Consider the following 27,973-nt stretch of genomic DNA (forward strand, 5'->3'; position numbering starts at 1 on the left):
CAGGAGTACAATTGCTACCTCGGAGTATAATGAATATTCTTAAACGCAAGATGTGTATATTATTGGAAGCCTTCCGCTTTCTGTTAAAATTAAAATATTCACAACGTTCTGCAATTACCCAGCACGTAAAATAGTTTCATAACCTTCTGAGCTGTGTTTTAGTAATCTCGAGAGTAGAGCATGAGTTTTTCACAGTCGTCAGTAACCAGCTGAGCATTGTGGTGACCTGTTTTCTTGGCAGATCGTCCAGTGACTTATTTGTATAATACCCTGCACTATTATGAAAAGCACCTGAGAGAGCGCACATTTCTCAAACGAAAGCTTGTCCATGCAATCATTGGCTCACTCAAGGATAATCGACCACAGGGCTGGTGTCTCAGTGACACTTACCTGAAATGTGCGATGAATGCACGAGAAGACAATCCCTGGGTCCCAGATGACACCTACTATTGCAGACTGATTGGCAGACTAGTAGATAATATCCTTTTTATTGTGATTTTTCCAGATTTTTTAGAAATAACTTTATGTATTATTTGTGAGAACATAGGTGTATTCTCTTTTCAAGGTAATTGTTTTTATATTTTCTAAGACTTCAAAGTTCTTAAAGATCATTTCTGCTTTTACTTCTGGAAAGGTTTTGAAATCTTAAATTAGCAGCATCATGCAAGATGGCAGAAATTCATTCCATTAAATATTTAAAAACAGGTCTTACAAGATTTGTTTAAAAAAATCCTATTTCTAAATAACTAAACTACATATTATAGTACGTGCATTTCTTTGCTACTGGAGAACATAGAATTTTGTTGCTTTAGTCATTGAATTTTAAATATGTTAAGAGATAATAAAACTTTTCTCTCTTTTTTAGTAAAAATGTTGCTATATTGGTATTTTTATTTCTTGATATTGATTTCGTGTTTTAAGTTATCAGCACACTGTACTTAATATGCCTATACACCATGCTACTGTTTACCAGACAGAGCAGTTTTATAGAAATGGGCAGGATTTATTTGCCTACATGAAGGGATTCATTTCCTGAAGTAAAAGAATGACTTATTATAGAGTAACTTTCTTTTTAACTGTCCTATAACCATTTTAATAGCTATCATGTCACAGTTGTAAGAGCCCGCCTGTTTAAGACCAGTCATCTATATCTTGTGGTCAATCGCATGGTTGCAGTCAATGCATTTGTCATGTCAAGCTTATTTGTGTTTGGTTTGTATTATTTGCCTTCTGATCGCTCAGGTAAATCACCTCCTGGGGGTTTATAATCAGATAAATTGTTAATCATATGAGATGTTTACATGTGAAAATTGAAAACTGTAAAACATTATACAAGTGTGAGCCATTAATCTCAAAATAATCCAATAGTTATTGCTTTAATCATTTGCACCGATGGCTGGCAAATCTCCTGGTCCATTTCCAAACTGTGACTGGAGATTCAATGAGTTTCCCAACCCAGCTGCGCATGCTCTGCATGTTACTTGTGTGGAGCTCATGGCCTTAGCTGTTTCAGGCAAAGAAGTTGGAAATGCTCTTCTGAATGTTGTGCTGAAAAGGTGTGTATTTGTATGAAATAAGATTCATTATTTATTTGTAAAGAGAATGACATTTAATTTGGAGCTGTTAGGCAAATCTGTTGTTCCAAGGCCAATGCACATTGGATAGTAACTGTCTTTTGGTTCTAGATCTTGCCTTTATTATGTGTGTGTAGTGAAATGAGCCTGGACAGTGTCAGAAAACATGGGTTTGTTCCCACTTCTGTTCTCTATTAGGTGTTTGGCATTTAATTTAGGAATAGTTAACTTCACAGAAAAAAAAAAAAACGCAGTCTTTCGAGAGTCCTTTCTTAGCCCTTGCTGGTGTGGCTCAGTGGATTGAGCACCAGCCTGTGAACCAAAGGGTCACTGGTCCATTTCCAGTCAGGGCACATACCTGGGTTGTGGGTCAGGTCCCCAGTTAGGGGTGCACAAGAGGCAGCCACGCAGTGATGTTTCTCTCTTTCCATTCCCCTCTCTCTAAAAATAAAAAATCTTTTTTTAAGAGTTCTTTCTTAAAGACCAATATAAAGTAGGGCCTAATGATCAGAGAAAAAGTATAAATAAATGGAAATAGTCTTTCAGCCCATTTGTTAAAGGAAACATCCCAAAACAAAAGCCTTATTTTGCTTTTGTATCTGTGTATTAAGTTTTTACTTGATAAAAAACTATTGTAGTTCTATTGAATTAGGTCACTTAGAAGCCCTGGAATTATATATGTTCTCGAAATAAGATCCATTGTCAACCATATCAAATGTTTTTATAATTTTACATTTTTAATTCTTTTTTCCCACTTGTAGCCAGCCTTTAGTGCCCAGAGAGAACATCACGGCATGGATGAACGCAATCGGATTGATCATCACTGCTCTACCAGTGAGTTAAACCGTGATTTGTCCGTAGCAATGGAATGGCGCTGTTCCCTGTCAGCCGAAAGAATAGATGCCTTTATACAAAGACATCGCACAGCTAGCGACGAGTTTCATATTTTTAAAGTTTTCATATTATTATCACTTCAGAAATCTACAGTGACTATTGTTTGCCTTCTGCATCAAATCCAATTCCATCTACCTGACTTGTGGGTCCCTACATCCATTGGTCCCACATTACTAACCTACAGCCTTAGTCTTCAAATTGAAATATCTAGTTTTGGCCACTTAGCATGTCATATATCTAGAGCTTTTTCTCGTGCAAATAATGCTCATTGAGACATGTTCCAGGGACCTCTGGTATGTCAGGGAATAAGACGTTATGTCGGATACTTCTTCCTCTGTCAGCTTCCCTAACACTACTCATTCTCTGTCTGCTTCGGTCAGGAACCCGTCCCTGACCTCTCCACTTGTGTGAAGTCTTCATTCTGTGACCTCCACTTGTGTGTCGTCCACGAAGCTGTCTGTTCTGTCTGTGAATTTCAGCAATGCTGTCTAACCCTGTGCTCTCCAGACTTCTTTGATTATGTGCCTCTGTGAATCACGTTTTCCTTCCACACCTCCTATGTATAAATAGGTATATGTGTGTAGCAGCATTGTCTGTAGTAAATGTAGTTAAAGTAGGTTTACTGTGGAGTATATACCAGGTACTGAATGCACAGGACAGGCGTGTGTGTGGAGCCTTCTGACTCACAGGCATTTCCCTTCAGGTTGCTATTGACTTACTATGAAGCCACCCAGTTTTGATTTTAAAATCTCCATTATACAAAGACACAAGCTGGATAAGAAGAAAACAGTAAAGAATGAGAACACTACTATTTCAGGCATGGGAGTGTGATAATGAACAGGAGGTGGAATAGTGGGTGAGAGATATTTTTCATCAGGCTGTCCTCTGGTTTTCAAGGAGCCCTATTGGATTGTGCTTCACGATCAGATTGTGAGTGTTATCAGCAGCCCCAGCCTGACGTCCGAAACGGAGTGGGTCGGCTATCCGTTCCGCCTCTTCGATTTCACCGCCTGTCACCAGTCCTACTCCGAGATGAGCTGCAGCTACACGCTGGCTCTGGCGCATGCTGTGTGGCACCACTCCAGCATCGGTCAGCTTTCTCTCATTCCCAAGTAGGTGTTACTGTTTTTTAAAGAAAGGCGACTTTTCCATTTTCGTTTTTGTTATGTCTGATGACCTGCACATGAGGTAATATAAGCTCATTGCAAAGTAAAAGTTAAGTAGAATTTGTAGATCATTAAAAAGATTCTTTTATTTCAGAATTGTTTGAAAAAACTTAATTTATATGCACAAGTAATAATTTGGTATCTGGTTTCAATTACATTTTCACAGAGGCTTTTTCCAGACTATATTCCCAAAATCGCCTTCTGAACTAAATAAGTGCTGCTTGCCTATTTTCTGATTATTTATTTATCTTGACCATAAAAATGGAATTAGTTAGACTCAAAATTCTTGGGAATTTATATTAGATTGATTACCTCTGTCATTCAAAAATTTTATTTATTTATTTTTAAAGATTTTATTTATTTAATTTTAGAGAGAGGGGAAGGGAGAGGGAGAGAAAGATCAATATGTGAGAGATACATTGATCAGCTGCCTCTCACACACCCCCTACTGGGGACCTAGCCCGTAACCCAGGCATATACCCTGACTGGGAATCGAACAGGCGACCTTGCTGTTCACAGGCTAGCAGCACTCAGTCCACTGAGCCACACCAGCCAGGACTCAATAATTTTATTTTTAAGAATGATTTTAAGTCTAAATTTATTTTAATAATTAAATGAAAAAAAGATCCAGTGAATGATGTGAGATTTATTTCAAATGTTACCAAAATTAAAAGGAAATTTTAAAAAAATTGTTAGAAGTTTTGGAGATACTGGGATAGGCTATATCAACAAAATTCAAACAAATCAACTGATTTCAAATCACAAGACATTTTATCTTCAAATTTTAGGTTTCTCACTGAAGTACTTCTTCCTATAGTAAAGACCGAATTCCAGTTGCTATATGTGTACCATCTTGTGGGACCATTTTTACAAAGATTTCAGCAAGAGAGAACTCGATGTATGATAGAGGTAAAATATAATCTTGGTTTTCTGTGGTGATATTATGCTCTGAAAGATCTGTTTAGGCTTCTTTCCCAGTGTTTTTCAGTCACAGTCATTAGCGGTGAAGTCGGGGCAGTAGGGTCAGAGAGCGATTGCAGAGGACTCAGTGCCACTTAGTGTACATGCCTACAGTGGGTTCGGTGCGGGGTGTGCTGGACGGGGGACATGGGACACCCATCATCAGGTTGAGAAGCAAGATAAGGGTGAGAAATGCGGCTGAGAACCTGTACTGTGGTACAGAGGGATTAATTAAAATGATGGAAGTGGATGAAGTCGGTCACCTATACCAAGAGTGCAGAGGAAAGAAAATGAGGCAGGAATAGAGCCTAAAAGTATAAGACAACTAAGAGTGTATAGTGTACGCAAGTTAACCCTAAATATCAGTCTTAAACTTAAACATACTGCAAAATATAACATATTTAAAAGCTACTAAGAAATACTTAATATAAGTACAGGTATGAATATGTCTCAGGTAAATTTTATTCACTGCTTTAAGAGAAGATTTAGAATTTATGGATTCTATCTCTGCTGGGAGGGGATTGCAAAAATCCCACTTGGTATGAACTGAGCTCCAGCGAGCAGCAACCCACGGGCGTTCCAGGAGAGAAGCAGGTGGCAGCTTGCATCGGACCGGAGCAGACATGCTTGCCTGCTGCTCTCAGACACTTCAGTCACGCATCTGTCAGTGCAGTGCCGACACATTTCTTAGTTTGAATATGCACCTTCCTTCGATACACTACTTGCAAATAGCTTGTTTTATTATAAAATGTCATTATATGAATGCTGTTTTACCCTTTTCAAGTTCTAACAAAGGCAGTCTGTTAGCAGCTCTTCAACATACTCTTCATTACTCACTGGCACTCCTTCAAGAGCGCAGTTTATGTTGTTTCACAGTGAAACTGAAGAAACCGCACGTTAAACCTGCTTCCGCTTTAAACCAGGCGCTGGTTTCAACTCTGTACTCTCTCACAACACAAAGTGAACTGCAAGACGGAATTCGAAACGAACATCAGAGTTAAACGTGTTCATTTCCTAAGCACCGCTTCTTTTTCCGATCATATTTATCCAAACTGAACCTTAATTCAAACTGAACCATGAATGTAGGTGTATCTGCAATTCTAAACTCAAAACAAGCAATAACACTCACAAATACTGACACATTCATTTATTCTGTTGGCCTCTTTCAGGCTTCTAAACTAAGACCCATTGTGTCTCAAAATTTCTGTTTTTTATAACTTCCCATATTTAGTAATAACCAGAATTTGATATCAACTAACTTCTGTAATGTAGTGTTAAGTTAACCCCCAAAATCAAAGTCTAAAACCTGAACATACTGTAAAATGCATCATGTTTTACAAGGATACTAGCAAATTTCTTTGAAAACTAGGGTTAGAATCCAAATGATTTCAAGTGTATTCATTACTATAGAAAAGATTTTGAATTCAGGATTCTGTCATCAACTGAGGAGAGATCGAAACAACAAGCTTCCTAGGAACTAATCTCAAGAGGGCGTTATGGGAAATCTATGGGTAGTAACACGTTGAAGACTAAGTTTAGGATGTTGCACGTGTATTCCATTCGTTTTCATAGGCTTTAGATTGCGCTTCATTCTGTAGGCCCTACAGGCGTTACTTTATGTTTCTTCACTTAAAATTCATTAGCAAAAGGCTTGTTTTATTACATCATTATCAAAAAAAGGTATTTCACAGTTTATGAGTGGTAAGGTTGTTTCTTAGTAGCACTCAACAAACTGTTTACTAGTCACCTCATCATGACGAACACAGAGTTTATGTTGGTTGACACCGAATACCAGAGAAACCTGATGTTAAACCGATTTTAAATTCAAACGGAGCTCTAATTTCAACTCTCTCCAACCCTGCCACACAAAATGAAGAGTAAAAGGGAATTCGAAACCAACATTAGAGTAAGACATAATCATTTCCTAAGCACCACTCCTTTTTCTGACCATAATATTCCTTCAAATTGAAATTCAGGTCAAACTGAACCTTGAATATGAGTATATCTGCTCTTCCAAACTCACAACAAGCAATAACTCTCAACAAATACATGTTAGTCAGTTCTGTAGGTCTGTCTCATGCATCTGACCTAAGGCTCACACTCTCTCAAACTTTGTCTGTAAAACTTCCCATGTTGAAGTTTAAACCAAACCTGAATTTTGGATTGAACTAACTTCTGTAATCTGACAAGGATCCCTGAGATTCTGATTATCCCATAAACCGAGAAATGGTTTCCCAAGAGGAGATCATCTACCTCTTAAGAGAAATTACTGAGCCCTAGAGAGAAGTCTCCCTGAAGCCCTGTCGGGGCATCTTGCAGCCCCGTGGGTTCTGTGGTGGTGCGGCCCGGCCCCGACTCAGTGACAGTCTGAGCATTGTCACTCTGTGCTGCTCCTGGGATGGGGTCCAGTCACATCGTACTGGATTATGGAACCATTTTTTAATTTAAATAATTTTATATTATTTGTTAAATAGATCGGCGTGGCATTTTATGACATGTTGCTGAATGTAGACCAGTGTAGCACCCACTTAAATTACATGGACCCTATCTGTGACTTCCTGTATCACATGAAGTACATGTTCACTGGTGACAGCATCAAAGAGCAGGTAAGTCAGCTTCATCGTGGGGGTGATGTGTGGGTTGGACAACCTGAATGCGTGGCGATAGACTGTCTGTTTGGATGAGTGGTTTGGGTATGTTTTTTTCTTTTAAGGGAAAATGGTTGATATCAGACCCTGTTATACTACATGAACAGATTATTCTGGATATAGTATTAAAGTAAAAGTAAACACATGTTATAACTTCTCACATTTCCCCTTTGATACTTGCAACAGGACATTTGAAAAAGACCTAGGGGAGTTTATTAGCAGTAATCTCACGAAGAAGAAGCAGTACAGGGTGGCTACTGAAAAGAGGAGGCAGGTATTGTATTAGGAGTGAAGGAGGCCCTGCTTCTCCCCACAGTGATCAGGGGACACAGGGGACATTAGACAAATTGCGGCATATCTATAAGGCCGAAGCCAGGAGAGTCAGAGGGCAGTGGTGTGAAGGACACCTGCAGGAGCTGGGAATGCTTGACCTGAATTTTAAGACTCCTAGGGAGTTGTGTCCGCACTATTGGGAGTGTTGCCATTTGCGTTAGGTATTAGATCTGTTCTGTGTCACCTCAGAGGGGGTGAAAACTAGGGCAAAGTTAAAGGGAGGCACATTTGACTGGACATACAAAGAGCCACTTTGCAATAGAGCTGTCTGTAAGTGGACAGGACCCCCTGTGCCACAGCCGAGCTTGCTATTTGTAGGAAACAATCTTGGCTATTTCAGAAGGGTGGAGACATTAAATAACCTCCCCTCCATACTTAATGTTTTTTCCTTCTCTAATGGGAAAAAGATAAACTGATACAAAAAGATAAACTGATATTTAAAAAAACGTATGAATCCTGGTCTGCTGAATTCTTTCCTTGCAGCCAGGGACATCGGGTGGGGAGGATGTTGACTTCCTTATCAGCAGGATTGTCAAGGAGAGTTGAGTGGGAACCAGTATAAGCATGTTTTATTTAACATATCCTTTATATTTGGGCCTAAGGCACTTTGGCACAAAGTAACTGTGGGGAAAAAAAAACCCCACCATTATTAATGGGCTAACCTTTTCCAGCAAGGTCAAAGAGCATTTGAGTAAAGCTAAGAAAACGGAAACTGCTTGATGTATTTATTTTTTAAAGTATCTTAAGTAAGAATAGATCTGATATTATTTGGTTTGGATTCCAAGTATAAATCAGAACCAGAAGAAATTAGCTTTGTAGGTATATGTTACAGACATATGTTATTCAAAGAACTTCAAAATGTAATTGTGCCCCATGCCTCTGTGAGGACGGCATTTTAAAAGGATGACCGCCTGTTACGTGTGCAAATTTCCAGTGTAAACTATACTAGCTTTTGACAGTGGAATTAATGGCCAGCTAAGTGTATATTTTTTGTAAATATACGCATATATATATAGATATATGCACATGCACACTTATATATAGAATGTATATGAGGGAGAATACATGGTTTTTCTTATGTGAGAAAGAAATAGTTGTATCTGCTTTTGTTAAAACACAAAACATGTGATAAACTTCTCATCCACCCCACTCCCTAGTTTATTGTCTCGGGATATATATATATATATATATATATATATATATATATATATAACTTCTTTAAAAAGTAGGAAATTAAAATTCTCTGGTTAAATTATTTGTTCGTGTGTTTTCATTTTTTAGGTAGAGAAGATTATCTGCAATTTAAAGCCAGCTTTGAAACTTCGTCTTCGATTTATCACACACATTAGCAAGATGGAGCCCGCTACAGCGCCCCCGCAGGCTGCAAACAGTGGGTCTCCAGCGCCCCAGTCTAATCAGGTGCCCGTGTCTCTACCAGTAACTCAGTGAAGTCCGGCGGTACTGTGGTGACCTGGAAACGCATCTGCCTTTGAAAGTGGACTCAGATGATTAAATCTGAACGTGATCGTGCTACGTGGTGATGCAGCAGAAGCAGTGACGTTCAGATCATTTTATTCGGTTGGCCCAAAAGTCCATTTGATTTTTTCCTTAAGATGACTGTAGTAGCACTTCTTTAACTTAATTTGAAACAATTTTGTTAGATTGTATTTTGACAGCTGTCATCTCAGTGTGCTTTTAAAGAAACTTATCAAAATTTGTGAATTTTTGTGCAGCTATTTTAATATTGAATATGAGAAGGAATACACAATGTTTTGGCATCTTATGCTTTATTATTTCAAGAAAGGTAAAAATGCAACTGAAATGCACAAAAAGATTTGTGCAGTGTATAGAGAAGGTGCCGTTACTGAACGTGTCAAAAGTGGTTTGACAAGTTATGTGCTGCTGGAGATTTCTCACTGGACAGTGCTCCATGGTCAGCTAGACCAGCTGAAGTGGATAGTTATCAAATCAAGATATGAACTGAGAACAATCAACATTATACCGTGTGGGAAATAGGCCGACATACTCAAAATATCCAGATCAATAAAGTCACTGGTGAAAATGAAAAATATGTCTTTTATTTCATGGAAAAAACCATGGAGACTTTTTGGCCAACCAATATTTTGATTCAAATGATGAATCTGCTGACACCTTCTAACTCCCACCTCCCTGTCTGTACTTACGTCTCTAAGAGATCAAGTAAAGTACACGTCGTTCACGTCCATAACTGTTTATTAAAGCTGCTTAGGAACACTGAGGTGTCTGTGATCAAGACTTTTATGAGGTACTCTCAATCTTTCTTATTCTAGCCATGGGTTTGGTTCTTATATTTTATTATTAATGTTATTCAGTCTTGAAATACATTTTTTAAAGGCACCACACATGTAGAACAGTTATATATCCTTTTATATGTAACTCTCTTTTGGTGTGTGTTTGGGATAAGACATTTTTGTCATGTAAAGAACTAAAGATTTCATTGCATTGTAGGAGTAAACACAGTTTCATATTCTTTTTTAAATGGTTTAAAATTTTTATCATAGATTTCCAGGTAAATAAGCTAATGTTCCTAGTCCACGTAGATTGGCAAGTTTATGCCTTTACTGTGAACTTGAACTTAACCGTATGAAATAGTTGGAAGCAATGTAAATAACATAGCTATAAATGCCTAAACAGTAATTCATGCTTAAATGGGGATTCTTCAGTCCCTGTTTTTAAAAACAAATTAATTGCTTTTCCAGGTTGACATTCACTTGGCAGATGATGTGATTCTTTGAATTTTTATAATCTTAACTTTTAAAATATTTATTTTTTAAATGTACTGTACATTTTTGTTCTTTAGGGTTTATTAAATTTTGAGAAACTTGATGTCAGTTTGGGGGGGAAATGGCATTAAGATTGTAAAATACTTCAAAAGTAAAGTCTGTTCAGTGAATAAACTGTCTGACTGATTACTCGGTGTGCGTGAGTGTCTGCTGTGTGCCGGGCAGGGTGCCGGCTGGGTGAACCCAGAGAACGGGGCTCCTCCCATGGGCTGCACAGGACGCTTGTGACTGACGTTGACCTAGAACTATGAGTATTGATTTTTTTTAAGTGTTAGTGAAGTTTAGTCAACTATACTTCAAATTTTATTTCCAGGTACATCTTCCTAGACCCTATCTTTTTCGTGGTTCATATTACTATAATCACTAAACCTTTATTTGCCATGCAAGTCTAGCTTACTATTTATATAACAGTATAAGTAATTTTCCAGACTAATATTGTTAAAATTCTCCAGAGATTTTATGCTAGAAATGAATTCAAGTGCTACTCTTGACATAGTCTCAGTATAGTCTTGCTACCCAAGGAATATATTGCTTTGAGATCCTAGAGTAGGAGTCATTATGACACTGTTATTATTCAAATAGAATAGAGGAAGTAGAAATCAATATCACTTTCTCAAGGATATTTATATACATTCCAACTTATTAAAAATATAATTTCTTCTCTAGCTTTAAAAACTAGAACACGCTATTCCCTAAATGGGCTTTTTAAAGAATTATTACTAATCAGAGACCTTAATGGAAGGTAGAAGCTTGGATTTAGAATGCACCTGAGGGACAAAAATGTGTTTATATTCATTACATTCTAAAAGTTTTTGTTTGCTTGGTTCTTTTTCACTAGTAACTTTAAAGCAGCTTTGTCCAACAGGCCTTTCCGCGGTGGTGGAAATGCGTTCTATCTGTGCTGTTCAATACAGTAGTCAGTCACTGCAGGTGCCTGTTGAGCCCTGGAAATTCAGAACTGAATTTAAAATTGTATTAAGCTTTAGCCCTGGCTGGTGTAGCTCAGTGGATTGAGCGCGGGCCTGCGAACCAGAGGATTGCGGTTCGATTCCCAGTCAGGGCACATTCCTGGGTTGCAGGCCGGTTCCCTGCAGGCCCACTCCCAGCAGGGGACGCACGAAAGGCAACCATACATTGATGTTTCTCTCCCTCTCTCCTTCCCCTCTGAAAAGATAAATAAATAAATAAAATCTTTTAAAAAAAATTGTATTAAGCTTTAAATCACTGCATGTGGCTATTGTGTCAGACAATGTGCTCTAAAGCAAGATTCAGCCTCATTGCTCCTATCTGAAAGTAATTCAGTAAAGCATTTATTTACAAAGTCCGTAAGTCAATGGTTAGGTTTACAATTCTGGGCTGCACACGAAAAATCCGATGGTAGAAGCTCTAATATTTAATCACTTTATTTTTCAAGGACAGTTGACATACAGTATATAGTAGTTTCAGGTGAACACTAAAGTGATTAGACATCATGTAACTTAACTGAGTGAAAGTCCTGATAAATCTTATACCCATCTGACCCCACACATAGTTATTAGAATAATATTGCTACATTATTTCCTATGCTGTGGTTTATATCCCCATGACTTTTCTGTAACAACCAAGTTGTACTTCTTAATCCCTTCACCTTTTTCACCCATGCCCCCAACACCCCTCCCATCCGGCAACCGTTAAAATGTTCTCTGTGTCTGTGAGTCTGTTTCTGTTCTGCTTGTTCGTTTATTTTGGTTTTTAGATTCAGTTGTTGGTAGGTATGTATTTACTGTTCATATTTTTAATATTTTTTTCCTTCTTCTTAAAGAAGACCTTTGAACATTTCATTTAATGCTGGTTTGGTGATGATGAAGTCCTTTGGCTTTATCTTGTCTGGGAAGCTCTTTATCTTTTGATTCTAAATGACAGCTTTGTTGGAGAGAGCAAGTTTGGTTGAAGGTCCTTGTTCTTCATCACTTTAAATATTCCTTGCCACTCCTTTGTAGGCGTGCATTTATCTTTAATGCCAGCAGGGTTTTTTGAAGTTAGTGTACACTTCCCTTTCTATAAGTCTTGCCAAAATACAAACTTTTTAAGTTGACAAAAATTTGAATTGCCAAGTCTTCCACACCAAGAAGTAATTGATATAGTTTGTACTAATTGTACTACTATTTCCTAAGGCAAAACATTTTTCTGACATACCAAATCTGTAAGAGGATAACCATAAGCTTAAGTAAATTACTAGATTTGGTAACCCTGTTATTAGCTGGGAGATTTATGTATGATGTTTCCATGTTTACTTTGGTGGGTTAAGGTAGTCAATCGGCTTGTGACTGCCCTCCCGAGCAGCACCAAAGCAAGCCAAGGTTACTGCTACTGCTGTAGTGACCGTTCGAGTTACTTCTTCCGGTGTCTTCCCCAGAGATGGGTTCACTTCCATGATATCTAATCCCGACAGCAGTCCTACAACAACAAATGGAAACAAGGTAATTTGTTAAACAGTTGCCCTTTTAAATTCAGTATCTTTGAAGTATTACTTAGGAGTTCAAAGAAGGGATGACCAACTGAAACCACTTCAGTTCTTACATCATGTGATGGGCATTGTAGACATGGCAACTGGGGCTTGATTTTCAGGTTGGAGGCATAAATATACATTGGCCATGTGTATATTGGCTTCTTTATTCACTCCGACGTATACCTACCTGTTCTGCAAATTTCCTCTGTAATGTAGAGACCTTCTCTGTAGGTCAGCCCTCCGGCGACTGGTGTGCCAGTGGCTGGGGTGACAGACGGGTCCAGTCCGTCCACGTCAAAGCTCAGGTGAATTGGCCTTTTCTTTCTTTTAGGAGGTGGGAAAGCAATTCAGTTTAAAGTCAGTGGTTTAATATTTAGTAGACAAATAGAGTTCTCCCTTTGATCTATGAAAAGGAACAGCCCAGTGAAGTTTCGCGATTTTACAGAAAGGCTTCATTAATAACTTACATTGATTCGTGTCAGTAGTGAGTTCTTTTATCAATATTTGTTATACACACAAGCATCATACCTGCCTACTAGGTAGCTGAGTGTTTCTTCCATCACCTTGCCAATTCCTAGTTTGTCTACTTCAGTCATTGAGAAGTATTTAATACCCAGAGTTTTCAAAAGGTAGCTATAGAAGAGGAGATATTAAGATAATCTATAATTAATATGGAGGCTGACTGGACATCCTCTTGTTTCCTTTTAAGAAAAGATCAATGTGGTAAAATACATAAAATACTTTAAGTCTGTAAACTTTATGTATATATCAATATATTTTAATAGCAAGTCAATATGAAAAAATATATATACATATACATATACACATATTTATACATATGCATGTATACCTATAAATATATGCAGACATATAGGTGTAGATATATTGACTTGGTGCTTACAATAACTTTTCCTCGTAGGTTTGGCCAGTGCACCGCACATACAGACGGACAAAAATGAGGGTAAATCACATCAAGGAATAAACTCACTGTTCCCCTGGGTCCACGTCTCTCAGGCCGATATACACAATATCCTTGGCAGATATGCAGGGCATCACCCAGGATAATCCTGGTACATCAGGGATCTAAAATAGCAATGTGTCTATTTGGTTACATGTGCTGCTTCTCTTGAGCAAATCTTACATTGAAAGTTCAGTACACTTGTTGGATTGTGTGCATCTTCTATTTAGAACCTAAATTTTTAGGCATCATGCAAAGCAGTACAAAATGAAGAACAGAATGCCTGCCTTCCCTGGTAGTACCTTGATTGCTCTGGCCTTACTCCGCCCTGCCGTGTGGCCCAGACCTAACCTGAATCACCTGTCAGCACTCAGCAGTGTTTAGGCACGTGTGCACCCTTTCCTTTGGGCCCTCCTTTCCCGGGGACTCTTCTGTAAGAAAGTCAGTGTGCTTCCATCACTTCCAGTCCTGCTTAACTTCTCTGTCTCAGTAAGGACTTAATCCAGGAGATGGCTCAGAGTGGCTCAGGGAAATTTTTGACCAAAAAATTTGCTCTTCAAATGTCCTGGAGTCCAGCTTGATTCATCTTAGATATTTTAGAAAAGAAGTTTCTAGGGAGCAAGAAGGTAGTTCTGCTTATGACTTAGATATGTTTAGATAACATCTCACTATAAAGATGTTAAATAATAAATCATTGTACTCTTTACTTTAAAATGCCATTTTTGAAGAGGCCCCATGATGTGGAGGGGGCACTTGGTAAGAATGAGAGCTGGCTGTGTGGCAGGTGATAGAAAGAGGCCAACATTCGGAGACCAGTTCTGGCCCTTGTCTGACTCCTGGCTATGCTTGGCATGTGATCTTGGGTGAGTTGGGTTAACCTCGGAACCTCCGCTGACTTGCTTATAAAGGACTACACTCTGCCTCACCTACTACAAAAGGTAGTTGAAGAATCAAAAGGAAATATGTAAGGTCATTTTGTGAATTATCAAGAAAGGGAGAGGTACAGAATCTCATCACCTTTATCTTCCAACCCGTGCTTATTGACTGCCAAGAAAAGAGTTTAAGATTACACCAAGGATACGGTGCCAGAGGGGTTCTTCCTTCCCTCCACCTGAGCTGCTCCTGATTATTCTTTTGTCAGAGAAAACCGGCCAGCCTTTTACCTTTCCCTTCAGTTCCTTCAGTAGAAAAGACACAGGTTGTCCATGCAAGTTCCCACTTGTGGTTGTCTGTGGAGTGTTGATGTCGGTGTGAGCATCCACCCAGATGACACAGAGATCCGGGTGGACCCTGGCATGGCCAGAGATACTTCCAATCGCCAAGCTTGGGAGGAGAAAGTTTGTGTGAGTATCAGGTTTGCAGTATCATATACATGCTATCCCTTTTTCCTCTTCTTTACATACATCACATTATTAACTCAATGCTCATGCTTAGTTTTTCTTTAAGTTAGAATGGCTGATATTTCTCATAGGTTTTAAATCAGAGGTGCCAACTAAATAAGTATAATAACAGAGAAAGTAGAGTTTACACTTAATACTAAGAAGTTATAGCTACATGGAGGCATCACTGAACCACCTTCTAATAAAATTGTAAATTACAGTTTCACCAAAAATGAGATATGCGTGAAAATGCTAGCCATACAAAGGATTCCTTATCATGAGACTAGTCCATTGTCAGGGTTAAATGAGGCTTATTTTCTGCACTCTTGTTTCTCTTGGTGAATGCTGAATTCTCCCACATGAGTTATGACAGAGTCTTTCTGCTTGGAATCCAATCATTTCCATTGGGGAGCATCCCTCAAAGGCCCTTACATTTACCTCAGTCCGATTTCCCAGTGCTCACTCAGTCTGTTCAACAGTGGGGTCCTTCACTTAGCTCTCTACTCCCCCTGCCCCACATTTTAGTTCCTCCTCTACACCAGGTCCAGAACCCTCAAAGTTCACCACAAGCACCCCAAGCTCCAGAAAAGTTGCCTGAATGCAACAGCTAAGAAATATCTTACACAAAAGTCAAAAGGTTTGGATTTGCCATGCAATGCCCTTTTTCTCCCACTTGTGAATGCTTCTAGGGTCCTTCAGAGAATTGTGAACTTGTGTCACCTCTGAGTGAAAGCAATTATGCCACGATATTCAGGTATTGATTATTCCGCTGGCAGTTTGTTTTCCTTTTAGGTTTCTTATGTTTTTTGCCACTTTTAAATTGTCCACTTAGAAATGTTTCTGCTTAAAATAGAAAGTAAGCCCCAGTTGCTGAACTGCTGTTGGTGTTAGAAGCCCTAGTAACAGTCTGACTTCAGAGAAGAAAACGAGGAGGTGAAGTAATTGACTCTTGAGTTGAAAGCCATTGTAATGTTTCTACTCTTGATCTAATCATACGTCTGTTACGTATTTCAGAAACTTGAAAGTGAGTATTCAAGAGGCTCATGCACAAAAATTATCTTTGCTATATTATTTGTAATGCTGAAAATCTGAAAATAACCTGAATGTCAGACAAATAGGTATATACAATGATATAATAATTTAATGAAAAAATATGCAACAGTAACAAAATATGCTTATATATCATGAAGTGAGATAAGGAGAATTCTGTACATTGAGAACAAGGCAGGATAACACACACATGCACACATGCACAGAGTGTTTAAAAAAAATCATGTAAAAGGGAAAAACTTCAGCAGGAAGGAAAATATGCCAGATTTTCAATTCCAGTTGAAAAGCTTTTTAGGGAACTACAATTACCATTAGTTCTTTTCTTTTTGTGTGTGTGTATACTTCAAAAATTGTATAATCATTACTTTTATAATGGAAAACACTTTCAAGGGTTGACCTACTGGGTGGTTCCTATTATCAGTAATTAAGTACAAAAACTTGACTGTGAATTTCCTCTGTGCTTATTTATTTAGAAATGTAAGCCTGTGCTGAATGTTACTGAAATTCATTCATATTTCATGTGCTTTCTGCTATAATAACGATAGCACAAGACTTCAAATAGAGCTAAGTCTCTTTCCAAAATAAAGTAGTGACCAACAAAAAAATTTTAAGGGCAGAAAACGTGGTTACACTACTGATCAGTGCTTTCCCCTCCGTATGTCCTCTCGGCACATGGTTTTGGTTCTGCTCCCTTCACGCCATTCATGCCAGATTGCCATGGAGCTCATCCCCGAACAGCACCTGTGGTCTCCACCCAGCACCACGCTGATCCGTCCATTCTTCTGGACTTCCGCCACCGTGCCAGCCAGCTGCTCATTCGCTTTCCCCACCGACCTTGGGTTCTTCACAATTTGAAACGGACTGTCATTAGGGACATCAGCAAAGGGCAGGTCCCCATAATCTTTTACGTCACATTCTATAAATAAAATTAAAAGTTGTAGGTTACTAAAAAAAATTTACATAAGAGCCTGTGCAGGATGATTTTTAATTTACAAAATAGGTATGTTTTCTAAAGTATAAACATAGGAAAAGTCTGGACAGACTGGGGCAGTTGTGAAGATAGAAACCATGCCTGCTTTTGCCGGACATCATCACCTCACCTGTGCTGCACCCTGCTGCCTGCTGGACACTGGGCTCTCGGGAAATACTTGAACCCACCCAGTTAGGCTACAAGTACCACAGCAGTGGGTGTCCTTCCGGTTTGGGTTTAATGGGTGATGTCACTGTCTTTGTCTCTGTCTGGGCTCATGTGCTTCCTACTTTTCTACAATAAGCATACATTTTGTTCATAATCAAGAAATAAATCATTTTTAGTACTACATACACACACACACACACACACACACATACACACACATACATACACCCAGAAGAAAATACACTGTTATTTTATTTACAGTCCTTGGTTTCAATCCAATTGGTCACTTGCTGAAGCAGTTCAGCTCCCTCTTCTGTCCATTGCACCTGCCTCACCGTGGTATTGTCAGAATTCAATAAGAGTATGTGATTACCGTCGATCGTAACACTTCAGCAAGCTCAAGAAATAAAGGCTCTATTACTACACTTTTTAAATAAGATAACCCAAAATTCCTAAGGACCTGGGTGCACTTCCTAAAGGGCCCTGCATTGGGCCTCAAGATACAGAGCTTCATGTAAAACTGCAGTATGGGCTCAGTGCAGTGTTCCCAAGTAAACGGTCATGTGTGCTGTACTTATTCGTGTCTGTGTGTGTCCATGATTCAGTACCACCATCAGGAGATTTAACCTGAAATCAGATGTGACCGAATTATGCTTGTTTCCTGATGAACTGAGCCAATTCACTTTCCCGGGGCTTCTGTTCTCTACTGGGGTCCCTCTCTTTCTTTCAATTTGTGAAATAATCTTCTTATTTACTAAAATGTATTTATTTTAAGTGTACTGGTCAATGATTTTTAGAAATATGTACAGTCTTTCAGCCACCACCACAGTGAAAATTTAGAAAAGCTCCCCTCTGCACCCCTAAGTTCCCTCATGGCCCTGTGCAGTCCAGAAATTGCCCATCTCCTTTGAAAAGTGGTTGTATCATTATACATTCTCATCAGATACCTGAGGGTTCCAGTTGGTCCATGTCCTCGCCAACACTTCATCAGTGTTTTATATATAAAAATGACATTAACTTTTGCTATACTTTTAAATTGCAAAGTATTTTTCATTTGGATGCTCACATATGAAATAGGATGTGTGTGTAATGTGAGTAATAATACACATACCAGTATTACTAGTGTTTTTTCTTTATACTTCCCATCTTTATTAATAGCAGTGGTGTAACTTAATACTCCCTTATTATTTCTGATATTACAGTGGACGTCCATGGGCATATTTTCAGAGAGCTTAGTTCTCCTCTTAAAGAAAAATAAGTATCAGTTCTTGCAACAACCAAGGGAAATGAACCACTCCAGCTGGTGAAAGGAAGTGCCTGGAGAGACAGGCAGAAACTTGAGAAAAATAAAGTGTTGACTTAATAGACCACGCTGATGTTTGTGGTAGATATTTTTGGATGTAGCTAGCCATCTACAAAAAGTTCTGACTTTACTCTTCAACAGCATGGAAAGACACGGAATCTGACATAGCCATCCATGCCTAATGGTGGAGCTGCTGAAAGTTCCATAGACATTGCCTCCCCACCTGATCCTGACTCGGAGGCCTAGATCCATTCCACTCCCAATCCTTTCAAGTGGCCCAGTTTTAAGAATCAACTGAAAGGGCAAAAAAGCTCCTTTTAGACCCACCCTCTTTACCAGAACTAGCTATCTCTTTCCTTGAGTCCGTCAGGCATAATAATTAACTGTTCTTTCTCTGAGTCTCTATTTTTAAGACTGGAGAGATTACTAAAAGCATCCCCCACACAGGTGTTTCAAGAACTTATACAAACAGGTCATTTGAGACCCAAGTGCCTGGACACTGAACCCAAAGATGATAGCAGAACAAACTGAAGACTGCCCAATCAGCCAGAAACCTCCTAATGCACAACTCATTGCCAGGACTACCCAGCGGCACCTTCTCTTCCTTTATCACCCAATAAAAACTCATTGCTCCAACATTTCACTGCTGGTGTATCTCTTCATACCAGCCCCTTTCCCCTCTTGGAAAGTGAATAAAACTTTACTCTGTGCCCTTTCTCCTCTTTGTGAATTCTTTCACAGCCCATGGCACCAATCACCCTAACATCAATGATGGAAGGGTGGGATCCAAAGAGGCCTGTTGATACAACAAGCTGCCCAGTTCATGGGATCTGGGAGGCAAATGCCTTGGAAAAGCCTTGAGACTCTGAGCAACTACCCGGTTTTCCCCCTCCTTCTCTCTCACAAAGCTGAAAAGGTCAGGGTGGGAGGCCCCGTTCTCCCTGCATACAACTGCTCAATGACTCTTCCTTTACAAACCAGGCCATAGAAATCTGATTTCCCATCGGACTCATTGGAGAAGTACACTTTCTGGTCCGAACTTGACATACTTGAAGCCTGCTGCTTCTCCGTTACACTAAGCCCCCACCAAGGAAAATGGTGTTGTCAAAGAGAGGCTTGGTATTATTACTGTTGTATTTCCTCTGACAAATAGGGATCCTCTTGGTAGTAGTACATTTCCTGCTGCCCCCTGCCTTTCCTTTTCAATCCCCTCAATTCCCCTACCACCCATCCCAACTCCAGTTCTTAAACACACATTCTCTTACACAGCAGTCTGGCTGGAAAGACAAAATATCTGAGTAAATAAACATTACCGATTGCTCATTTTCTGCATATGCTGCTTCTTTTTAATACGGTGTCTACCTAAGGTTATAGCCAGAGCTGCAGTTCTGTGGTACAGATGTCATTCCAGACACACCCTCGTGTTACCAAGAGCCCGCTCCTCCCTTCAGAGTGGGAAGGACATCAAGCTGATCATCTTTCAACTTAAAAATGACCTTGCCCTGACTGGCATGGCCCAGTTGGTTGAGTGTCATCCCACGAATAGAAGGGTTGCCAGTTTGATTTCCAGTTAGGGCACATGCCTGGGTTGCCTGCTGGTCACCAGTTGAGTCACGTGTGAGAGACAGCTGCATCTGTCTCTCTCACAGTAGAGGTAGATGCATCTCTCACACCTCAGTGTTACTCTCCCTCTTTTTCTTCTTCTCTTCCCCTCCCACTAAATAAACAAATAAGATCTTTTAAAAAATTACCTTGTTCTTTAAGTTTCTCAACCAGGCCAGCCTTTCTCAATACCTTTGGGCCTTCTTCCACTCCTCCTCGTGGCTGAACAATTAAAAAATAAAGTAATTCACACATCATCTTAATCATCAGATGCACACAAATAGGAAACTCTTAATTATTTAACCGGTTGAATTGTAACTTATGATTTACTGAGTTCTTAGAGAGCCAGAAATTTACATAACAACCTCATTTAATTAACACAACAAGGTAGACTGGATTACTCTTATGTCAGACAAGAGGATCTAAAATCAGAAAGTTCACACAATTTTCCTACAGGCACACAGCTGACAAGTGGGAGAGCCTCAGGACCTTTTCCAGGTCCTTTGGATTCCCAAACCTGCATCTCCTCTTCCCTTCACGCCATGTTACACACATAACAAACATTCATTTGGTGCAAAAGTGCTCTGATAGATGGAGATACAATTATTAAAAGGACAGGGTTTGTGTCTTTAACTCACAAGCTAATAGAAGATTTGGATATTTAACCTCAGGTACAGTACTGGGAGGTTTGCTTTAAAAACCTCTCGTACCCAAAAACTGTACGAGATGTCATAACAGCAACAACAGGATGCTCCTAACTCTGCCAGACCCAGCGGGTATCGGGTGGAGCAGATGCCATTTCAGTTTAGAGTTGCAATACGAGTTCAGGACAATGGATGGGGTGATGGAGAAACTTTGTAAACAGGGAAACGGCTTGAGTAAGGGCATTTGAAAAAAAAAAAAACATGGCACAGGAGAGAGCTACATGCGGGTCCTCACAGCAGTAAGGCGGAGGTCTTGGAGACAAAGCTTGCAACGAGGAAAGGTCACCTGGGAGCTGGCTGAAACCACAGAGACAACCTGATATTTCAACTTTTGACTTTTTAAATAAACACAGCCAACAAGAATTCTACCCTTACAATTTTTCATCAGGGAAGCTAACCTACTTCCTCTTGGCAATAAAACTTATCCAGTGTCCTGGTAGATTAGTGATCTAGAGAAACAGCTCTTTTATGTATCTCTCTGATTCTAATTTCCAACAAGACTTTCACATACAAAGTTATTTCCTACTGTCAGAGGAGAAAAGGTGCCAAAAGACATGTGTCTGTCCGTAGGGTTGACTGTGGCACCAAACCAAGCGATACTTCTTCCCAATTCAAATTAGCAGATGACTTGCCCTGGCTGCAAAGACAATCCTCGATTCGAATCCCTGTCCCCGGCAACCCATGCACTCTGCCTGGCACAGACAGACTGCCTGACACTGCTTTATCCCATTCCCTTCTCACCTGGCTCTCCCCACCCCCACTGCAATCAAGGAGATAGAACTTCTCATTCTTTACAGCCCCGTAGAATGCTGCTTGGCTCAAATTCTGCCTTTGGTTTTGTGTTAGATTTTGGTCAAGTTTCTTTAAACTGACACTTAAAAGATGCACAAAAATGGTCAGTTTGATAAAATTCCATGGCCTTTCCCCCTCTACCTTAAAAATTGTAGAACAAATCTTATGGGCCCCTTTGCAAACACTGAATTTGCTCTAATACAGTCACTGAATTTTTCCAGAGTGACCCTTTCTAGCATTCTTTTTTATTTCTTTGACTCGAGTTGCTTCTCATATCAGTCCTTAATTATTGCTTGGTTTATATTCCCTAGGGGGGTATCATCAGCCGAAGGCCTTCTGCCACGGTCCAGGGGCCAGAGCATGTTCATGCAGTTCCTTCCTTTCTTCTTTCCTTCCATTTTATTCTGTCAGTTATTTTAATTCCATCTTTGCTGGCATCTGCCCCAAACTAAGTGAGCACATTTGGGATTTTGCGATTAACTGCAGCATTACAAGAACCGCTTCTATGTCAACAAAATGTGGTGGGCACACAATGCAATATACAGATCAAGTGTCTTAGAAATGTACACTGGATACTTATTAACCAATGTAGCCCTAGCAAATATAATAAATAAATGAATAAATAGAATATAGAGTAAAAACAGGAGCCCTACTGTGCTCTAGGTATACCTAAGGATAGGGGTTCTAAGCATGTGGTCCTGGATGAGCATAAGGCGGTTTGTGAAACACCTGATTATTTGATTATTTTATTATATATATATATATGATAGAAGAGGGAAACATTTCTGTGTCAGTAAAATGTCCCCCTGTTCTGGGAAAGGACTCTAAAGGATTTGCAAGGAAAGTGAAGCAGTATTTACTGACCATCCAAATTCGGTTTGGGTCTGTAACCTCTGACCTGCCCTATTTGGTTTTGCAGTAAGAAGCCAGGGTGCAAAGCGAGAGTTCAAAACTGGGAGGAGAACGACATTGCCTGGGTTGGCAAAGAGAAAGTTCTCATAAACCTGGAGAACATTCCATGCAAAACAACAACCACAACAGAATAACCTTAGGAGTGTCAATTCACACTTGTCTTAATTTGCTTTTTTTCCCCTTCCTATTTATAGATAGACATATATTGAAGCATATGGTACCTGTAATCTTGTTATATTTACCAGAATGAGTGTGGCCAGGTAGAAAAAAAAGAATTTATTTCAATGTTACTGACATGTTTTGGCTGTCTGGAAGTTTCTTAAACCCATTAATCAGTCTTTTTGACATTACCAACTTACAGTCAGATTTTCTTTGTTTCACTTTTCTTTTTTCCTGCCTCAGAGAGAAAAGTACACAAAGGATTCTTTAGTCCATGGACTAACACTTTTATAGAATTACTAAAGTCTTAAAAGTATGAATCATTCACAAAGTTGCATAAAGCAGTCACATATAGGTTACTTAAATTAACAGAACACTGAAGGTTGATGCCAATTTATGAAATTGTTCTAGGCATTAATTATATATCTAAATAAATGTGCTTTCTTAAGATTCTTTTTCTACGTACAGACACAGTAGCACTAAAAACAATGAGAACATGGAAATCTAAATAAGAAGTTAAAATGCAGAAATAGCCCATTTACATTCAAATAAAATTATTTCTTTTCTAAAAATATAAGAAAAATTATTTTCTCTTTGTTTATAAAAAATTTAATTAACTTACTCTGAATTTTAAAAGACCCAAGTTCCAATCCCAACTGCACCACTCCTTAGCAGCCAATCAGCGTGGCCTTGGCTAAGTTACATCCCATTTCTATGCCTCAGTTTCCTCGCCTATAAAGTGAAGACCATAAGTGTGACCAACTCATGGCACCACTGTGAGAATCAAATTAGATAATGCTCTTAAGAACTTGGCTGCTGTACCTGCCACAGGGTAAGCACTCAAAAATGCTACTTTTTATCATTTAAAAAATTAATGTGTTTTAAAAATAAAAATTGAAATGAGGAAAAAAGTATTTTATGTGGAGTGTTTTTGTTTCAAAAGCAAGTTTACTATTGTTAATTTTTATTTCCTCCACGTTTGTGGGTTTCTCCTGTTAAGAGCAGACAACGTTTACACATAAACTCACTCGGCAAAGGAGAGACTAAAGCAAGGGAAACAGCTACTGTGAACTAGAACCATGAAAATATAGAGTCTATGCCGCTGAGTCATAAAGGAGAAAATGGAGCCATTTTAGTGAGGATGAAAGTACAAGCAGCAGATGCATGTTTCACCTTTGCATTCTAATGAGGGCTGGATCACATTTCTTTAGTAAACTCAAAATATGGGTTTCTTATATGACTGAGCTTGATGTTCTATTACTTTATTATTTTATTTATTGATGTGAGAGAGAGAGTTATTTTGTTTCATTTATTCATGCACTCATTGGTTGATTCTTGTATGTGCCCTGACTGGGGATTGAACCCACAACCTTGGTGTATCGGGACAACACTCTGGCCAACTGAGCTACTTGGGCAGGTCAATACGTTATTCTAATAAGAAATTATCTCAGTGAAAGAAGGAAATAAAAACCCCAAACTTAATTTCTAGAAAACAAGCTGGTGAAGAGACATTTCAAAGTAGTTTGGGCCCCGTGCTTGGGGGAAAGGCGGTGAGGCAAAATACTGCTGAAGCAGAAACCACATAATAAGTTACTTCTCCTAAAAGCCTCTCTCTTTGTCAGGTCTTTGGGATTCTGCCGTCTAAGCCTGGGAAGCACAATATTTGGCACCGACATCAAGCCCTGGGACGTTGTCAGGCCCTCTGAGGGTGGTGGGGCCCACACGGGGGTGCCCATTTCCAAGGGGAGAAGGCTCTCAAAACCTCTGGGTGTGTTAAGGACCAGGAAGGTGGGCCGTTTTCCCCACAGGATTTTAGACTTCTCACTCCGGGTAAAAAGAATGCGCTAAAGCAGCCCTGTTCACCTTCATTGTGAAAAATAGATCTCCACACTGCTAGTAATTAGTACCCATAGAGAGGATTTCTTTTCCAAAGAACTTTATGCATTTAACTGGAAGTTAGCATTAATTATCTTTACTTTGCAAGGGGAAAAAATAACAGGCAGTAAAAAAACGACTATTTTTTTCAAGATGTCAGAAGATGAATTTCAACTTAATTTTTAGCCCCCGAAAGTATGTGTGTATTATCAGTTTATCTGGTCCACAAACCACAAATGAATGTATTAATGATGCTTTAGTCATATCAAGGTTCACTGGGTGTGTTTGGCGTCCTACCCAAAGCAGCAGCTCTATCTTCCTCCAGAGAGAGCTGTTCTAAGATTTTCCCATCCCTATCTTAAATAATAACCCATTGTGTATGTACTGCAAAACCTTTTGCTTCTCATCCTTCCCAGGAGCTGCTGACTTCAATCAGCAAGTCAGCTGCCCTATTCTGGGGCTTGGTGGGGGCCAGGGAAGAAAAACACACACAAGGGGCCCAGGCAGTGAGCATTTGAGCAATGCTCCACTCAGGAAGCAGGCTAAAAATATAAAGAAAAGTTAGTAGATTTAAAATAAAATCGACTGGCTGAGATTAGAAGCCACTACTGCAAGGGGATTGGTGAGCACAATTGTGCAGTGTTTCAAAATGCCGAGATTTCAGGACCAGCTTGAACTTCACTAAGCAGACAATAATACCTTACTAATTTTTAAGACTGAAGCTTTCCAATAAATTCCAGCGATTCAAAGCCAGGCTTTTTACTCACCTGCCCTTTTGAGAAAGGAGCTCCGATGATCCCTATGAATTTTGACTTAGAACTCATGCTCTGTTGTTCCTCGTCACTGCACCGGAGTTCTCCAGCCAGTCACCACTCTCTGCAGCCCTCAGTGACAGAGGGCACATACTTTTTCCCACTTATAATCGGGTCTGATCTGTTAACTTTATTCTAATGAGGACGATGGGCTCCACCCACTGCACCAAAGAATGATAGTGCACTGGAAGTCTCACAAGTTCATGTGTGGAACAACTACAAACCCTCCAAGTGCAGGATCTCAGGTTAAGTGAGATTATTCCTGTCACCAGTTCACAGCCATCTGGTAAGTCACCTGGGGTAATACCTTGCTTAATCACAATCTTTATTTCCCAATCATGGTAATCATTTCTAGTCATAATCAATTCATCACTATCACATCAATAGTACCATCATTCTAGTTGTGCCAACTCGGGGAAAGGCACTTACTTCCTCGAGGCTTTTGAGTCCTCCTGGGTGACAAAGGGCTGGGACTGGCAAGATGATCGTTCACATCCCTTCAAGTCCTACAACCCTGAGTTCAGGTTTCACACGCTAGGGTTAATGGTTAAACAACGAGACACATGTTATGCACAAGTAGGGTACAGGCTTAGGGAAAACATAGGACTTTCTTTTCTGCTTATCACTTACAGAAAATCTCAATTACTTCATTAATAACCCAGAGGTGTTACCATAATAATTTTTAAATACAGTGTATAGGGAAATGGTTTTCAGACCCATAATACATGAACAAGACATGGAAGTGGAAGCAGCCAACACTGACTTTTTACCATGTGCCAGATGCTATTCTGTTCTATTATCTCATTTAATCCTTATGCCAACTTCATGTCAAATCTCCTCTTCAATACCACTTCGCTGATGAGGGAACTGAAGCTCAGAGAGGTTGCCAAATGGCACACACAGAGTTTAGGGGACTATGATTCACTCTTAAGCATTCTGGATCCACCTAATCTCTGGGCTTTACAGTCACAACACAAGCTATGTGTCAAATCTGTGAGGGAAGTTATGTATTGTCATTCAAAAGTATGGATTTAGAAGAAATGCACCAAGCTTTTTTTTCAAATTTAAAATGACATGATTGTAATTTAGAAGGAAAATTCACTTAGTAGAAACAGATTTCTCTGTCCTATTGGTGGGAGAGAACATTGTGGAATATTCAAATTCTGTGAGGGCAGAGAATTTTGTCTTTTGTATTCCCAGGACTTAGAACAATGCCGATATGCAACAAGCACTCAATACATACTTATAGGATGTGTGAATGAGAAAACCAAGGTCTCACATATTCATTTTATTTTGTTAGATAATTTTTTTCTTATGTATTGATTTTATGGAAAAAAAGGAAAGGAGGGAGAGAGAGATATAGAGAGATTTTTGGTTCTACCTTCTAAAAATTCATTGGTTGATTCTTCTGTGTGCCCTGACCTGATATGAAACCTACAACCTTGGCATATTGAGATGATGCTCTAAGCAACTGAGGGAGCTCCCTGGCCAGGACTCACAGGTCCGTTTTAATAGGATCATACTCCAAATAAGCCTCCTATCTTTCATTGTGGCCTTACTTGCACATCCTAGATATTTACTTGGAATATTTTGTATAACTAGATACTAGCTTCTTATGGAAGCAATTTTCAACCTTTTTATCTCATGGCACACATAAACTAATTACCAACATTCTGTGGGCAGCAAAAAACATACTTTTTGCCCATGTGAAAAGAAATAGGTATAATTGTGATTCATTCATACCTGATGGCTATTGTCACTTTTTATTTGACCATCTAATGAAAAAGAGGTCAGTGTCTCTAACGAAATCGCCAGGTGTTGCATGTTTCCAAAATCCATGTGGCACACCAGTTGAAAATTACTAGTCTATGGTGTTGATACGGCAAAAATATTTTCCCAAGTGTCAGTAATCTGATAACTTTGTCTAGGTTATCAACCCAAGTCCTTAATTTTGAAATAGGCAACTGAATAATTTCCCCCAGTGTTTTGTGGAAATTTTGATTAAGTCCTTCCTACTCCAACAGTACAACGTACCTTTCTGTGTTTTCGTCTATTTGCTTTAGAGCTTATCTTTCACATTTACTTCTTTAATCCATCTGCACACATTTTGGGACGTTGCTAAAATTTTCCAACTACACTTTTTCCTGTATAGTCCATCAGTTTCCTTTAAAAAACCTATATATTCCCTCCATCTTGCTTCACTGACTCAAGTGGCATCTTCATCGTAGACCATCTGCTAAACACAGAGACCTGTCCCTGAGCTCTTTCTTCGGTCCTATGGGCTTATTCACCTGTGGATGCCAAGTCCACACTGGTTTATTACCACGGTTTTATAGCATGATATCAAATCTTACTCTTCTTTGGACAAGAGTAACGTGTTTGCTCTTTTTAAAAATTGATTTAG

The 27,973-nt window shown here is 39.3% G+C and overlaps 2 protein-coding genes across 4 annotated transcripts in view; one reads left to right on the forward strand and one right to left on the reverse strand.

Annotated features, from left to right (window-relative positions):
- Positions 1-10,660, forward strand: part of MED23 (mediator complex subunit 23) — a 43,518-nt gene extending 32,858 nt beyond the window's left edge. For all 3 annotated transcript variants that reach the window (XM_037045729.1, XM_037045730.1, XM_037045732.1), the window contains 7 exons: positions 242-478; positions 1,391-1,556; positions 2,336-2,408; positions 3,366-3,580; positions 4,423-4,543; positions 7,069-7,200; positions 8,857-10,660. In XM_037045729.1, coding sequence (XP_036901624.1) covers positions 242-478; positions 1,391-1,556; positions 2,336-2,408; positions 3,366-3,580; positions 4,423-4,543; positions 7,069-7,200; positions 8,857-9,024 — 1,112 coding nt within the window. In that variant the 3' untranslated portion in view covers positions 9,025-10,660. The remainder of the gene's footprint in view (positions 1-241; positions 479-1,390; positions 1,557-2,335; positions 2,409-3,365; positions 3,581-4,422; positions 4,544-7,068; positions 7,201-8,856) is intronic.
- A 1,752-nt stretch (positions 10,661-12,412) lies between these two features.
- On the reverse strand, positions 12,413-25,668 carry ARG1 (arginase 1). The gene is made up of 8 exons (XM_037045733.1): positions 25,525-25,668; positions 20,465-20,537; positions 17,014-17,188; positions 15,007-15,166; positions 13,874-13,968; positions 13,414-13,518; positions 13,073-13,209; positions 12,413-12,833 (listed from the first exon to the last, which is right to left on the reverse strand). The coding sequence occupies exons 1-8, from the start codon at positions 25,579-25,581 to the stop codon at positions 12,667-12,669; spliced, it is 969 nt and encodes a 322-aa protein (XP_036901628.1). The 5' UTR covers positions 25,582-25,668; the 3' UTR covers positions 12,413-12,666.
- Between the last annotated feature and the right edge of the window lie 2,305 nt (positions 25,669-27,973).

This window comes from Sturnira hondurensis, unplaced genomic scaffold (assembly GCF_014824575.4).
Source record: "Sturnira hondurensis isolate 20B ecotype Veracruz unplaced genomic scaffold, ASM1482457v3 Scaffold0004474, whole genome shotgun sequence".
NCBI lineage: Eukaryota > Metazoa > Chordata > Mammalia > Chiroptera > Phyllostomidae > Sturnira > Sturnira hondurensis.

Bases quoted from the DNA above. Each gene is read 5' to 3' on its own strand.
- ARG1 (XM_037045733.1), bottom strand. From the start codon at position 25,581: ATGAGTTCTAAGTCAAAATTCATAGGGATCATCGGAGCTCCTTTCTCA. The intron at 20,538-25,524 runs GTGAGTAAAAAG...TTAATTGTTCAG, and splicing joins CTCCTTTCTCAAAAGGGCAG to CCACGAGGAGGAGTGGAAGA. The intron at 13,519-13,873 runs GTGAGTTTATTC...CCTCTTCTATAG, and splicing joins GACGTGGACCCAGGGGAACA to CTACCTTTTGAAAACTCTGG.